This window comes from Pseudorasbora parva, chromosome 2 (assembly GCF_024679245.1).
Source record: "Pseudorasbora parva isolate DD20220531a chromosome 2, ASM2467924v1, whole genome shotgun sequence".
Taxonomy (NCBI): domain Eukaryota; kingdom Metazoa; phylum Chordata; class Actinopteri; order Cypriniformes; family Gobionidae; genus Pseudorasbora; species Pseudorasbora parva.
The window spans coordinates 41286876-41304037 of record NC_090173.1 but is presented as its reverse complement, the minus strand read 5'-3'; the positions used below and the strand labels follow the sequence as shown (position 1 = coordinate 41304037).

The following is a 17162-nucleotide window of genomic DNA, read 5'->3' as shown; positions in this document are numbered from 1 at the left end:
TATTGGTGCACACAGCATGCATTAAATTATGAAACTGTTCTTTTTGACATCTTGGACTGAAAACAGGCTGAACTTTAGGCCACGTACGGGTGATCTGCCGTAGCCTTTACTGTCTATGGCCGTAGCTCACACACATCTCCCTCTGCTTCGGCCCATCATCTTCTGGCTATCTGGCTAAACGCGCGCTAATTTTATGCGGGGGATGCGCAAAAAATGTACTCAAGTAAATGTAACGAAGTAAATGTATTTCGTTACTACCCACCTCTGCAAGTCAAGTGGGTTAAACTACTACACTGATATGCAGAAGGTTGCTGGTTCGATCCCAGCAGTCACCACCACCAGTGTCCTTGAGCAAAGCACTTCAATGTTGCTTCAGGGGGATTGTCCCTGTAATAAGTGCACTGCAAGTTGCTTTGGATACAAGCATCTGCCAAATGCATACATGTAAAATGTCTTGACCCAAATGTATGAGGTTTTTATTTTTACTTTTATGGATAAGTATCAGCGTTATTATTGTTATCTAAAACTACCATCATCCATCCATCTACAGCAGGGCAAAAAAGTATTTAGTCAGCCAACAATTGTGCAGGTTCTCCCAACAACTGTGAGACAATAAGAAAATGAGAAGGAAAAAAAAGTATGCATTTGGCAGATGCTTTTATCCAAAAATCAGACGGATTTTTCTCATAAAAGCATCTAATGTAAAATGTCTTCACCCAAATACCCTTTGATAAACCTAGAACAATGATTTATGAAGTAGAGATGGGGAAACGCTAAGTCTCATCGCAAATCAGAACCATTTTACATTTTGGCAAAGAAGTTTCTAATTCGTATGCATTTGTACAATCCGCTTACGCCCCAGTGGTGATGTTTAGAGGAGGGTTATTCGTTTGTGCGAATCATTCGTTTCATGATCTTGGGATTCTTTTTCATTTATTTAAAGTATTTTTAATTTCTTTAAATAGGAAAATGTTTTTCAGAATTATAAAACTTACACTGCTTACATATAACACCCACTCATAAAATTGAAATAATAAAGACTAAAGCAAGCAAAGTTAGGAGCTCTGGTTCAAGGTGTGATCAATAAAATAGAATGTGAAAAACACTTTAAAATAATTTATTTCAAAAGACATCTACATTGATTGACAGATTAACATAACTATATAAATTATTTACATGAAGCACCACTTGCCAAAATGGCAGAATTGCCCGTCTAAGAAGCACACTAAAGAGAGACGCAAAACAGAAAGACACTGACAACATAAAATAGCCTTCAGATGTGCTGATTAGGGAAGTAGAAGCTTTATATGCTGGACTGAGGAATCCACATGTGCAGCTCACTGATACATTATTGGTGCTTATGTGCAGATTGAGGCAGATAAAAGATGGTCAGTGCCACCTCACATTAAGACAGGCAGCAGCTGGACTGTTTAGAAACTCCTCCCTGTGGATTGATAAGACAATGAACAAACAATAAGAGATCAAGTATTTAAATCACTGTAGTAGCATCTTTAGCAGACAAAATAATAATGACAAGACCTGGTTGATGGTGACCAACATACAGCCTATGACTAATGTGCTTTTTTAAACCACTAAATGAGGGTGTGTGGTTTAGCTGGTTAGCTCCTGCTGGCGACACCATCACTACATCATACTGGGGGTGAAAATCATGCAGGGTATATACAGCAATCCTTAAGTTAAATTTACTACTTTTTAATACCTTTTTTACTACCTTCAGAATATTTTTTTAAACCATCCCGACACTGAATTGCAAGTGTTAATCAGCGACCTTTCTATTATTTACACAGATTTTGACATATATAACATACAAAAAAGAATAGATTTAGAATCGACACCAGGAGGAAATCTGTCATAAGTTATCATTCAGACAGTAAAATAGATCTCAACATTCACAAAGGTTGGTTCAGGAGAAGCATTACTGCATACACATTTGATTTCAATTAATAATTGGTAATTCAGCAATTAAATTATTTAGTGTTTTTGTTCCAACAACAAAACCTGAGCCAAATATTACATGTCTATAACTGTGATACGTTGTTGAATTTAACAAAATACTAAAAACTAGTGCTGTCAATCGATTGAAAAAATTTAACTAGATTAATCACACACTTTTTCTGTGATTAATCACAATAAAAAATAAATGTTTTTGTACGTTTTTAATATATTTTTTAGGGCCGGGACTTTAACGCGTTAATTAAGATTAATTAATTACGCGACTTTAACGCGTTAATTAATTACGCAAAAAAAAAAAAGAATTAACCACACTTATTTTTGCACCGCGGAACGTTTTTTCAATGAATGAGTTTCGACGGACCGATTATACTGGAACACCAACTAGCGCTCGCTCCGGAGTCACGACAACAACAAACCATGGGTGCGTCTCAATCAGCTCCCTAGATCAGTTGTCAGGGCACTGATCAGGGAGTCAGCCCATTGACTTATGTCCTGATCAGTGCCCTGACTAGTGAACTAGGGAGCTGATTGAGACCTAGGGCATGAGTGAACATGAACGAAGAAGCTGATGAGACTGCTTTGCTTGGCCCCGTGGTGGGAAATTTTGTTTTAAAAAAAACGAAAGAATGGAAGCGTCGTCAAGAGCAGGCTTGTGTGCAAGCTATACAACAAGGAATTTGCGTATCACCGCAGCACATCGAGCCTCAAATATCACAAATATGCTTTTGCTAAACTTAATGGCAAACATTGCGCTGGTCTGCTGGACTGAAATAAATAAACAATATTTTGTTGATTAAGCTTATGTATTCAGTCATTATTCAATGGTATACTAAAAATACATGTGAAAAATTACTTCTCATTGTTCTCAGGTCAAATATTTATATGCAATTAAAATGCGATTAATTTCGATTAATTAATTACAAAGCCTCTAATTAATTAGATTAATTTTTTTAATCGAGTCCCGGCCCTAATATTTTTTTAATATAATAATTTCACAGTTAATCAAATTAATGTAGAAACAACATAAAGACATATATTTTTATGAATGAAGGCCAGTAGCCTCTTAACAGTTAGGAAATATACAGAAATGTAATAAAGTTATCAAAGTTATATGCAGTCTGCACTCCATAAACTATAAATTAAATAGTTAATCCTTATTAAAGCTACAAAAGTTATTTAGTCAAGAGAAGCAAGTCATTTTCTCTGTTCCCTGACAGGAAGCTTTATTGGCTGCTGTCCCTTTAAGAGCAGACAGACACGCAGATCTCACTGTTTACTGTCTATAGATCGCGCCTCATTCTCTCACAACTCTTTTTGTTCATTTTAGACTTTATATAAATCATTTAAGATTGCTTTTATGAGGATAGTCTTTGAAGATATGCATTGAAGCAAGTCTAAAATAAAACGTAAGCCAGCCACTTCTGTTGAGTGCGCAGTGTTCTGAGATGATGCCGAACGACCGCTGAATATGACGTCAGCATCAAACCTACGTTGAGACGGAGACTAAAGATCTTTGATTATGTGCCCAGATATGCTAAAGCCCATATTTAAACGAACTAACGCGAACACAGATACAATTTCAATCAGAATAGGACACCTGATAGTCTGAAAAAATAATTTTCCATTGACGACCATTATAAAATGGTGTTTTAAATGGACTTTTTAAAGCAACATAAAATCTGCAAATATTACAAAGAGCCAGAAATCTGTTAATTAGCTCAAGTAGTAATGCACTGAAATCTCAGCAGCTGAAAATTAATTTTCAACTGACATTAACATTCTCAATTCAATAAGAAATTTTAAACAATAAATATCATTCTGTGGCTCCTTTAATGTATCATGACAGAGTACATTAACTGATCATTTATTCTTCTATTATTTACTCTTTATTAGTTACAGCACAAAACAAACATGACTGAACATCAGAAGGTATGTTGTAAGAAATGATATAATTTATTGAAATGTATATAATGTCTCATAACCGCTCAATTAGTATTTCAACCATACAAGAAGACAAAGTCAATAAAACAGCTTGTAAACAATGTCCCGTAAAAACACATTTAGTGACCAAAAGCCATTTAGTGACCATAGCTATAGTTTTTCTAGTACATTATATTTTTACTTAACATGTTGTCTTCATTAGTAAATATGTTTGAATAAATCTGTCACAAAGTTTATTACAGCCACTGTTTAAATTAATATTTCAACAACAAATTATAGTATAAACAATTATATCCTTAAAATATTTATATAAAAACTGCCTTATGGGCAATCTAACTGTTTATATGAAATGCATGCAACGTTTCATTTTAGTGTCGATTATTAAATAAACGTGATTGACTATGAAAAAAAGCTAAATGGAGACTATCTTTAGTTTTTAGTTTTTTTGGTAGAAAATGTATTTAGGTGTTTTGGTATTAACATGATGACAGTTATTACTATCATAAAAATGTTTATTCAATTTCATAGCACATGCAAACCTAGGCCAGTTCAACTGCACCCCCACAACAAAATAAACAATAGTAATAATAATAATAGTTTTAAAAAATATTTAAAATAAAAGCAACATTATTTAACAACTTTTTTTGTAAGGGTCTCTCTTTTTAAATAGTATAATGTTATTGCATTTCTAGGAGCAGCACAAATGTTACCGCTCACCTAATTTCAATGTGTCAGATGTTAATACTTCATGATATTTAGCTTTATGCTTAAAAAATACTAACCATTTCAGTATGCCCAGCACCCAAAAGATTAGACATAAAGAGAGTTGCCACTTGGGCTATGTACCTAGATGAGGTCCTGTTAGCATAGCATGCTAATGACTGTTAAGGTTTCTGGCTACCTGTCTCTGCTGCTGTCGCCTGTATTCTTCTTCACTAGCAGCGAGAGCCTGAGCCATGGCCAGATCCTCCTGCTCCTGAGGACTGAAATGCACACAGACAGCTATCAGCATAGAAGAACACAGTACACATCATAATTATTTTAAAAGTCTGAGGGTTAGGCCAGAAGAGTTCAGAAATACCTTAGAGTTGGCTGGTTTGTTCGAGCAGATTCAGCCAGTGACATTTCTAATGCTCTCTGCAGGGCCTGTTCTTCCGTCTGTGAAAAACACAACTCGTGGTTCAAAGACATTCAAACACAGACTTTTAAAACACCGTATACCTCTAAATGGTCTCAAAATGAGCAACGCACCAGCCCGCCTTGATATGACACTGATGAGGGAATTACATTCTGTGCTGTGGGAGACACCATGGGAGGAGAAGCAGGAGATGTCCTTAGTCCACTGAGGGGCAACAGACAGTAATTAATACCCGAGAAAACACAAAGCATGTCAAAGGAATTACCCTTCAAAAGTTTGGGATCAGCAAGACTTTGTGTTGAGCAAGGACACATTAAATTGATCAAATGTGAATGTAAATACATTCATAATTTTACATTTGATTTTAAATGCCTCTCTTTTGAACTTTCTATTCATCTAAGAATCCTGAATTTTTTTCTTATCAAGATTACCATATAAATATTAAGCAGCACATATGCATGATCGGGTAAAGATTAAAAAAAGAAAGAAACCCCCCACAGTCTCACAGCCACTGTGCAGAGGTTTATTATTATTATTTAAAATGTAAGTGTCTCCAAATATATAAAGTATATAATTGATAATAATAATAAATAATACTTTATTTTTACAGAACAACAGTGCATTTACAATGCTAATATTTATGGCTATATTAGGAGGATTGCGCTACCTTTCTGCTAGTGAGTTTTGCCTTGTTCACCCCAAAACTAAAAATGATCCCTTAATTTACTCACCCTCAAGCCATCCTAGGTGTATATGACTTGCTTCTTTTAGCCAAACACAATCAGAGTTATATTTAAAAAAATATCCTGGTTCTTCCAAGCATTATAATGGGATTGAATGGTAAACTAAAAAAAAAGTAAGCCCAAAAAGGTGCATCCATCCATCATAAAAGCAATTAATACGAATCAAGGGGGTTAATAAAGGCCTTCTGAAGTGAAGCAATACGTTTTTGTAAGAAACATATCCATATTTATATCTTTATTGACTTTATTATCTGGCTTCTGGAAACAGCCAGAAGAGTGACCTCGGACCGGATGCATGATGTATTGATGAACAAGGAAGCGCAAAGAATAGAACAAAACAAAACACCGGTGACAAATTAGATGTCTAAAACACAATTTTTTTATTTTAAATAGAATAATTATTTTAAATGTTAATATTTCACATTGTTTTTGACCACATGCATGCATCTCGGGTAAGCATAACACTTTTTCAAAAACATAAAAGTCTTACAGACCACAGACTTCTGAACAGTAGAGGGCATCACTTACTCAAAAAAAAAAAGCTTACCTGCTGCTCTGAGGTCTAGTGTTTCCAGTTACTCCATTAGACATGGTCCTAGAGCTCCCTCTAGTGGATGATGCCCCAGTGTTACTAGAAGAGGAGGCTTGAGCCCTCAATAAAGCAGCATGCCTATAATAACAAAACCAACCATTACTAGTGTATTAGTCCTCCAGAAAGCATAACTTATCAATATGAAAAATAAACTATTGTGCTTACCCAGGTTTGGAGACTGGCTTGCTGTCAGTCTTACAGTCATGGTCGAGTGGATGTCTATGTTTGAGACAGTAGTTCAAGTGGCACTGGTCACATGTCACACGGATCATTTCCTTCTGCTTACAGCCACCCTTGGAGCATTTATTTGTAAAGATCTGTTGGGTGAGAAACAATTGGGTCACATTTAGTATATATTTAATATTGAGTCATATCACTAATTGACCCTTGTGGGACTCCGCATGTCATGGATGTCCACTCAGACTTATGGTCACCTATACTCGCATAATAACCTTTCCCTTCTAAGTATGACCTGAACCATTTGAGGATCTCCCTGAAAGCCAGACCCAGTTTTCCAGCCTGTCTAGAAGTATGTTGTGGTCAACAGTGTCAAATGCAGCACTGAGGTTGAGTAGACCCAGAATTGATGTTTCACCTGTATCAATTTTTAAGCGAATAATTTATAATCTTTATGAGCGCTGTCTCTGTACTGTGATGCGGACGGAAACCAGATTGAAAATTATCAAAATATCCATTAGAGCTTAAGAATTTGTTCAGCTGACTGAAAACAACTTTTTCAATGATTTTGCCTATGAAGGGGAGATTTGAGGTTGGTCTGTAGTTGCTTAGTAGAGTTATCCAGATTTCTCTTTTTCAGAAGAGGCTTAACTATTGCAGTTTTAAGGGAGTTTGGCTAGTTCAACATTGAAAGCATGAAGGGTGTCTTTATAGATGTTATAATGGACTACGAGAAAAACCGCCACATACGTTCTGATTTTCTGCATTGTCTTTTCATTATTTGCATCGCTGTTGAGTTTCTCCAAGGTGCTTTGTTTGTTACTAGTAGGAAAAAAGAATATACTATGGGGGCCAACAACTTACCAGCATTCTTTAAAAAAAAATTTTTTCAACAAAAGACAGAGAAAAATCAATCACTGTTACTGACTGAAGAACTTTAATACAGTAGCTTTAATAAAAATCAATGTATAATTTATACAGTGAAGTTTGTTGTTATTTTTATATTTCTTACTTTTAAATACACCTACTGTAGCTGAAAAAAGCTGTTTAAATAATTGTTATATATTTTGTATATGTAATTAGTATCTTTGTATTATTATTTTTTTAATAACAAGATTACATAATTACAAAGTTTTATTTTTATCTTTGCCACTTTGGCCTAAATGTCAGCCAGTTTATATTTTGTTACCTTGTAATTGTACTTAAAAATAGGGAAATTAGTTTGGCTGTAATTCTTAGCCACTTGCAAAATAGTAAAACCAACACGAGAATCATGATAAAAAAAACATGAATTGTGATTTCCTGAAATCGTGATGATTTCCTACTACTTAATTATGAAGAAGAAAAAAGAAAGACAGAAAAAAGCACACAAGCTCTTAACACAGAGTCCTCCACATCTATTGCCATCTCAAAATTCTGGCCAGTTGATAATATACCTAGAATATCAAAATCAACTGCAGGTGGTTAATCCTTTTCCTATTTAATTAGCACACTATCTCTGGAATAGTCTTCCTAGCCGTGTTTGGGAAGCCGACACAATCTGTCAGTTTAAATCTAGACTAAAAATGCATCTCTTTAACCTAGCATACACAAACAGTATTATCAATTTATATAATAAATTCAAATAACTTCCTATTACACCTGATATACTAGTTACATTGTAAGAAGGTTGGCATCTTTGCTAATATTAGTCTCTCTCTTTTTTTTATTCCGAGGTTACCGTAGTCAGCTGGATCCAGTCCCTATTCAGATCAGATGGCAGACCTAGACGCGACCACAACGCAGCACTGAATGTCAGCATAGATCCTCAGCAAAGACCACAAGCAAAACAGGTCTTCCACACAGACCTATGACCAGCTTCAGCTCCATACCAGTGTGATGAATCTGGTCTTCAAGCAAAAGGAACTGGATGGATATTTGAAGGCTACCGAATCTGAATCCTGAGTTGTGTTGCAGTCTGACTCATAATCACACCATGTCCGTTCGTTGGTTAGAGGAGAACTGGCCCCGGACTGAGCCTGGTTTCTCCCATGATTCTCTCTCCATTCGGTCGCCTGATGGAATTTGGGTTGCCTTTGGCATGCTAAGTTGGGGACACTTATTATTCTTAATAATATTGATCTGTCTATACTGTTGAGAACTTAACTGACCTAGACGATGACGTTTTTTTAAAATGTATGTATTTATTTATTTATTTATTTTTACAAAACTGCTTTATAGATTAATTGAACTAATTTGGTTGATGATCTTTACAATGGAACTGAATTCAAAATTAACTGACTTTAGCTCAACAACGAAACCAAAATGCATAATTTTCCTGTTTTCATGTATTGTATAAAGTGGTATATAAATAAAGGTGACTTGAGTCACTTGACTTGACTTTCTGAACTGGGCTACCTTTCGTTTCCTCTGAGCAGGGTCAGATTTGCAGTCTCTGTCTATGTGTTCCCCAACTTTGATGTCTGGCATTTCCCCTCTTCTAATGGGAATGGGGGTGTTGCACAATGGACATACAGGAACCTGGACATCCTGCACACGGAAACAAACATGTATCAGACACAACCCGTGTGTTTTAAGCCCTGGTTAAATATACAATGAGTATATTATTCATTAGATACAATTATACACACCTTCTTATATGATGAAGTGCACTTGTGATTTGCATAAGTTATGTGGTCCTTGCAGAAAATTTCTTCACAGGCATCACATTTCATAGGAAGAAAATCTATAGTGTACACAAAGGACATTGTGAAAATAAATTGCATGCATCAACTAACACTGAATCACTAAGAGCACAGCATTGCTATAAAACCTTCTAAAGCCCTATTCGGACAGGATTATTTTAACATGGAGTGGTGGGGTAAAGTAGTTATTACCAGAGCTTCTCAGTGATTTTAGTCCCGTTAAAATATGCCATCTCAGTAAACATTACAGACAATGTCAGTAAAGATTACGGCAACTTTTACCTTCTGTAAAAAGGTCAGAAAAAATACCTCAGGTAATGCTAAGCCAGTGCAAATAGACCCACTGTAAATATGTATCATTTTTGGTTCTTGGTTATCAAGTATCATATCCTGTTTAAATTGTAATAATATATCACAATATTTAAAAAAAAAATGTCTGTATTTTTGATCAAATAAATGCAGGCTTGATGAGCAGAAGAAACTTCTTTTAAAAAACATTACAAATAGTAATGTGTCCAAACTTTTGGCCTGTACTGTACATTACCTCTCCATGATCACAGTGAATAGCAAATCTCTGTTAAACTAGCAGAATTTGGAGGGGTAACTCGATTTAATTGCGTATTAAGTTGCTTTCCTGATATCAAGTGCAAAAACGCATATAATCTATACATAACCTATAAATAACAGTTAGGTTCAGTTGAATGATTATTTAATTAAATTACTACAATTCTGACTGATTTCTGTTGGTAATATGCACAAGTTTCTTGCCTCTGACACAAGCTTTCGACCTTGGATAGTAAGCAGAAAACACTTAAAGGGTTAGTTCACCCAAAAATTAAATTGATGTCATTAATGACTCACCCTAATGTCGTTCCACACCCGTAAGACCTCCGTTCATCTTCAGAACACAGTTTAAGATATTTTATATTTAGTCTGAGAGCGTATCCAAGTATATACACTATACTGTCCATGTCCAGAAAGGGATTAAAAACATCATCAAAGTAGTCCATATGTGACATCAGTTAGTTCATTAGAATCTCTTGAAGCATCGAAAATACATTTTGGTCCAAAAATAACAAAAACTAGGATTTTATTCAGCATTGTCTTCTCTTCCATGTTTGTGTTCAATCCTCAAATAAAGATTGAAACGGTTGTGAATCAGTGAATTGATCATTGATTCGGATTGCCAGTGTCACATGATTTCAGCAGTTTGACACACAATCCGAATCATGAATCAATACACTGATTCACAACCGTTTGAATCTTTATTTGAGAATTGAACACAAACACGGAAGAGAAGCTGAATAAAGTGAATAAAATGATGCTGAATAAAATGCTGAATAAAGTCGTTTTTGTTATTTTTGGACCAAAATGTATTTTCGATGCTTCAAGAGATTCTAATGAACTATCTGATGTCACATATGGACTACTTTGATGATGTTTTTATTCCCTTTCTGGACATGGACAGTATAGTGTGCCTACACTTGGATACACTGTCGGACTAAATATAAAATATCTTAAACTGTGTTCTGAAGATGAACGGAGGTCTTACGGGTGTGGAACGACATTAGGGTGAGTCATTAATGACATCAATTTCATTTTTGGGTGAACTAACCCTTTAATGAAAAAAACCCTCAGTAAAAACAGTAATATTGTGAAATATTATTACAATTTTAAATGCTTTCTTTAAAAAGAGAATAATATATTCAGAGTGTCGGTATTAACATTATGTGAAATGACACATCCAGTCTTGTGCCAGTGACATTATTGCGACACACTGACACGACACCTGAATGACACAGTCTTGGAAAATGTCACCTCCAGTCGTGACTGACAGATTAATCGAGCAGTTACGGGCGTAATTGTAACACAATTTTTTTTTATTTTTTTTTATGAATATTGAAAACAGTTGTACTGCTTAATAATTATGTGCAAACCTTTATTAAATTATTTCTGGAATCTTAATAAATATGATATGACGTTAAAATAACATAGCAGTAATGTGACTATTAGACATTTATAATTAATTCAACGTAATTTAACTGTTCCTTGCTGAATAAAAGCACCATTTACTGGCCCTAAACATTTGAGCTGTAGTGTTTATTGTTCAAAATGAAAGTGTATCATTTTTGTATCATGTTGTCAGGCAAAGTAACAAATGACCAGGTCAATAGAGTACTAGGCCTTTAATGCTGGGTACTGCTATATATGGAACAGTGTGTTATCTAAGAAAAAAACACATACCGAGACGTTTGCAGCTCTTCTCTGAGCAGTGCTCCCCGAGATCAGGAAACTCCATGGCACAGCGGTGAAAAGCCTTGCTGCTGGACTGTAAACAGGAAATAAAACCAATCACCTCTGGCCGACAGCGAGTAACCTGTTGTCATATCAATCAAATAAGCTGCAAATACAAACATTATGAATCCACCTAATGAGTAAAACTTCGCTTTAAATGCGAAAGGCCTGTCAAGAGTTGATGTGATCCATCCAGTTTAGCACAATACGCTAAAGGCTATTACGTAACTGTTGTTTATCTGGAAGCGGCTTCACTTTGAGCGGTGATCCATTAATGCTAAATCGTTAAGAATAACTTAAAAACATCTCAATATAACAACAATACTACAACAACTTTCAACTAAATTGGTTATTATAAACAATTATGGGAGACAAACACGAAATGAGCTATTGGTTGTTATAAAAAGGTTTTACAATAAACTAGATAATTATTTAGTTAAAGACCGAACCGGGAAATGTGAAATGAAAAGCCCGTTAGTAAATCTTAAGTGCAAATCGCGCGATTTAACGTTAACGTTAATTATCAGTTAACGTTACATAAAGAAATAGCCGGTTGTCGTTTGTTTTACGGTAAAAGCGTATTTTTTTACGAAGGTATTTCGATTGACATGACAGTAGATGTGTATCTTACCGAAATTGTGCGCAAATCCACGTATATGGGTGTCTCCCTTCCTTTCGCTTCGAACAAGCGCCTGCCGCTGTGTGTGGGGTTTTTCTACTCTACGTTTTTTTTTTTTTTTTTTTTAGATGTCATCCCTGGATGTATGAATCTGGCAGCAACAGGAGTTTGTATTTTCAAAATAAAAGTAGTCAAGTTTTATAATCGCTACTCAGCTGTTTATAGCTGGATGTCACAAAGCAGCAAGTAGAACAGGACTTTATTTCTACTGCAACACTTTACATATATAGATTATGCATGCACTTTACATAGATAGTAGTTTAATGCAGTGCCATCATTATAGCCCTGCATATGATGCCAAACGAGGGAACACTTATTGCAAAAAGTATTGGGACGTCTGCCTTTTACATGCGCATGAACTTTAATGACATCCCGTTATAAATCTGTAGGGTTTAATATGGAGTTGGTTGGCCTACCCTTTGCAGCTATAACAGCTTCAACTCTTCCAGGAAGGCTTTATACAAGGTTTAGGAGTGTGTTCATGGGAATTTTTGACAATTCTAGAAGCACATTTGTGAGGTCAGGGACTGATGTTGAACGAGAAGGCCTGGCTCCCAGTCTCTGCTCTAATTCTTTCAAAAAAGGTGTTCTATCAGTGACTCTGTGCAGGTCATTCAAGTTCCTCCACACCGAACTCGCTCATCCAATTGTCTTGGCATGCTTTATGGGCCTTGCTTTGTGCAGCCAGGCAAGTACTGTTCACCTGGCGACTGCCAAATCCAGACTCGTCCATCGAATTGCCAGGCAAAGAAACGTGATTTGTCACTCCAGAGAACACTTTACACCACTGCATGCAACGCTTTGCACTTGGCGATGTAAAGCTTGGATGCAGCTGCTCGGCCATGAAAACCCATTCCATGAAGCTCTCTACGCACGGTTCTTGAAGCTAATCTGAAGGCCACACAGAGTTTCAAGGTCTGTAGCTACTGACTGTTTGAGACTTCTGTGCACCTCGGTCAGCATGCGCTGACACTGCTCTGAGTTGCTGTTTTTCCCAATTTCTTTCACTTTGTTATAGTAGGCTACGACTAACAGTTGACTATAGAATATTTAGTAGTAAGACAATTTCACAAATGGATTTATTGCACAAGTGACAACATATCACGGTACCACGCTTGAATTCGCTGAGCTCCTGAGAACGACCAATTCTTCGACACTGGCATTTTAACAGACTTTTACGAGTGAAAAGCAGCTTTGCAGAATTGTGCTTCCGGTACTGAGGTTTAAGAGTTCCTTATCGTTTCTGGCTTCAGGCAGCCTTTAGCACGCACGCCCTGATTAGTCACTCTGGATGACGTAATGACGTTTTTGCTGGAGCGTTCCAGAAAATACCACCAGAGGACGTGATTCAGCAATTTTCTTGGTTAAAAAGAATAAATCACTGTAGGTCTCGAATATTATTATTTTAGATTTAAGCAAACGCCACAGAACACTGTTATATTGTGCGCTATAATAGTTTTATTGAGATTTTATTCCTAAGAGAACAAAAAAAAAAGAATTTTAAAGGAATATGCATGAATATATAAAAATTTTTAAAGTGTACAAAGCTGATCAAACTATAGTAATGTTAGATATGACATAAACAACGTAGTTTGTATCCTCTGTGACTAAAAATACAATTTTTCCTTGAATTTCAATCGGATATTGTATTTATTTATTTTTTTATCATACTGTTTTAGCATCAAGTAATAGAAAGCCTGGTCAAATCACAAAGAAGGTGACTAATCTCGCAAATGTAGATGTCAAATGTCCATGTCGAGTCACCAGTACTGGTAAGATAAACGTCACAATGACAGTGCTGAAAATGACTCTGGAACATAGTGGTTGCATATTTGTCATCTTGCTGACTAATACGGTTTGTGTGCTCTTTTCTTTTTGACTCTTGCCAGATCTTGGATATCAGATATCAAAAGAGGACTCAATGGCAGCATTTCAATGGCAGAGATGTTGAAAAGGGGACCTTGGTTGCTGCAGATCTGTTTTGTTGTAATAACAACAGAGAATGTACAGAAAAATTACCATCAGTAAGAGACTTAAGCATTACTTGCTATGACAATATTTGGTTGTGATAAGAACAACAGAGACAATAGCAATCATTAAGGAAAACAATATTCTTTAATGGAACACGACAAGCTTGAAAAGGACAATATTCTGTGTGCTGTGTGCATGTATATTTTCACCACAAGGTGGCAGTAATGTTGTCGTTTTATGTTTGAGTGAACCCTACAAAATGTAATACTTTTAAACTATATTTCATAAAAAAAAATCCTGTCACTGCCTGGATACATAATATGGTTTCAATTTTACTATTAAATTATGCTATGGAAATTAATTACTTATGTATCCATAGACAGAGATCATTAAATCAAATAAGGGCCTTAGGTAATATAATGTTTCAGAATCCGGCATGCAAGATTGACATTCTCTTAACATCCATCTTGAAATAACTTTTGATAAATCCCATGAACTGGGCATCTGACAGCGCCAATAGAAAGAAACAAAATAAGGAATAAGGTTAGGCTGTTTTTTTATTATTATTTTAACTGTAAAATTAAGTGAAAAGTTAGTTTTAATTTCATTTTAGTGATTCATCTTATAGCCATGTTTATGTTTTATGTTGCCTTGGTCTCAAATGAAAGACGGGTGCAATCCCCCCCCCCCCCCCCCCCCCCAAAAAAAAAACCTGTCACCATTCACTCACCCTGTTGATCCAAACTTGCAGACTTTCCTTGTTTTTCCATATGATGAAAGTCATTGGGGTCCAATGTTCTTGGAAACATGAGGGTGAGTAAATGATGGCCGAGGTTTCATCTGAAGGTGAACTCTCCCTTTGAAAGCATCTAAGTTATACATAAAATGTGCATGAAAAGAAGAATAGCCTACCAGCTAATGTTCAGGCTGTGAAAAACGCGTGGATTCTGAAACCCTCAGTAATCTCAAACAGGTTAATTAGTGTATTGATCACTCAAGCAATGATCCAATTTAAAGATCTGAAATTCCAATATTTGCAGAATAGGTTTACACAACACGCATAAACACCCTCGCATTTAGATAATTCAAAACAAAAAGCAGCCAGACGTCTCCTCTTATTATGCAACAGTGCTCAGTCATGCTCCTGGAGGCCCGTGTGAAAGATCACTTCTGAGCTCATCTCCGATTCTTCCCTGGTACAAGAGCACCTGGCTCATAAGCTGCTAATTTTGCTGCCAGATGGCACCTCTCGGAGAACACCTGCTTCATCATCGGGATTCCTTTACGTCGCTGAAACTCTGTCTGCTCGAATAGTAAAATGATTGCAATAATTTCATATCTGCTTATTAACCCTTCTTTGCAAGAGCAAACGTTTATGCCTACAAATGTGCAGTAGCTCTCTGCCAAATATTCTCCCTATATGTCAGCCTCCATTTCTCTGTGTGGTGACGGTGTCTGTCAAATAGCATCATAAATGCTTTTGTTTAGGGGCCACTCATCACCATTTCTCACTCACCCTGTCAACGGTGTCACAAATTTCCCAGGTGTCCAGTACTTGCAAAGCATTTCACTTTTTTTATGGGTGTGTTTGACATTCAGTGCCTCATACGCACATTCACACCTTCCAAACTGCGGGGGTTTCCTACTGAAATGTGACTACACGTTTCTACGCTGAGCACTCAAATCCTCATAGGCTCATGGGTGTGAGATTCAGAGGGACACAATGCAAATATTATAACAGAAAATTCATATAGGTGGTGGTGCCTTTTGTCCTGACAATATTACTGTAAAGTTAAACTGACAGTAAGCAATTGAGTCACACACACACACAGCCATAAGAAAACAAATTAGCTTGTTTTAAAAGTAAATGATCAAACTTTTTTTTTTTTTCAGTGACCCAGCGGTGACCAACTCCTTGAGTCCAACTATAAACAAATAAGTCTTTCTTTGTTTTGCCCTTACATTCAGTTGAGCGCATCCAGAAATATAAGCTAGGCAGTGACTCTAAATTGGATAGTAATTACTGCCACGACAAATTGAAGGGAAGCAATCCAACGTATTTTCTATTATGAGATAGTATTATTCTTGGTTAATAATCCCTTTATGCATGATTGAATTTTGATAGGCTGTCTGAATGATAATTGCGCGTAATAAACCATTGCATCTGAAGGCTTGTTAAGCTTTTGTGATTGGGCATATCAGTAATTCTTATTAAGAATTGCAAAGCAGGTTTGGATGTGTAAATATTAGGCTACAGTTTCCCTAAATGCCCAAAAAGCACAACAAAAGTGTTCAGCACTTTGTTTTAAAATAAATGAAGGTCTAATTTACAAAAAGTTTGGGTTAAGATTTTAAACACTTAAAAAAAATAAAAGTAGCCGTTAGAAGGGTTTTTACACAAAACAAGATTCAATGACGTTATGCCAAAAATGTCTTTGCATGATTCATGTTTAACTGGTTATTTAATTATTTTTTTTCTCTAGTATTGCATTTTATTTACAAGCTGTGTGATTCATAACATTTAATCAAAATGAAAAATTATTTAAAACTAAATGAATGAATTAACTAAATCCATAAAAAGATGCCATATTGCACGGGAACCCCACCTGACAGAACATCTAGAAGAGAATAGGTTCTTTAAAACTTAATCTCTACTTCTTTACTGTAATTTAATTACTTTACCCTTGAAAAAGTAAATTAGGGATTAATCTGATTTTTTCTGTAATTTAATTACAGTTACTTCTAATGTAATTTAAAAAGGCTAGATTATAGAACAATTATAACACAATAGTGGAATTAACATCAACATTTAAAGTCTAACTTTAAAATGCATGTTTTTATGTATCCTTCTCACATTTGTAATACTTTGGTCAGTTAATAAGAACAATGTATGTAGTTTCATATTATTTATTTGAATTAATTAAGCCATTTCATCCTTGAATAACTTAACTAGTCAAGGTTAATTTAG

General features: G+C 35.7%; 1 protein-coding gene across 3 annotated transcripts; it reads right to left on the bottom strand.

The window, feature by feature from the left end:
• Positions 1–1101: 1101 nt before the first annotated feature.
• zfand2a (zinc finger, AN1-type domain 2A) lies at positions 1102–12283 on the bottom strand. Of its 3 annotated transcripts, none has more exons than XM_067420374.1 (10): positions 12176–12283; positions 11494–11578; positions 9196–9290; positions 8963–9094; positions 6554–6705; positions 6344–6466; positions 5167–5257; positions 4997–5073; positions 4762–4898; positions 1102–1444 (listed from the first exon to the last, which is right to left on the bottom strand). In XM_067420374.1, exons 2-9 carry the CDS (start codon positions 11546–11548, stop codon positions 4790–4792), a joined length of 834 nt encoding a protein of 277 aa, XP_067276475.1. In that variant the 5' UTR covers positions 11549–11578; positions 12176–12283; the 3' UTR covers positions 1102–1444; positions 4762–4789. The 3 variants fall into 3 exon arrangements, with proteins under 3 accessions (XP_067276475.1, XP_067276467.1, XP_067276484.1); XM_067420366.1 differs by having other exon boundaries at positions 4817–4898; XM_067420383.1 differs by lacking the exons at positions 1102–1444; positions 4762–4898; positions 4997–5073; positions 5167–5257; positions 6344–6466 and having other exon boundaries at positions 6550–6705.
• Positions 12284–17162: the final 4879 nt, after the last annotated feature.

Excerpts from the sequence above, each read along its gene's own strand:
- zfand2a (XM_067420366.1), bottom strand. The coding sequence starts at position 11,548 with ATGGAGTTTCCTGATCTCGGGGAGCACTGCTCAGAGAAGAGCTGCAAA. Across the intron at positions 6,467-6,553 it reads AAGCCAGTCTCCAAACCTGG|GCATGCTGCTTTATTGAGGG; the intron begins GTAAGCACAATA and ends TTGTTATTATAG. Across the intron at positions 5,258-6,343 it reads ACTAGACCTCAGAGCAGCAG|TGGACTAAGGACATCTCCTG; the intron begins GTAAGCTTTTTT and ends GTTGCCCCTCAG.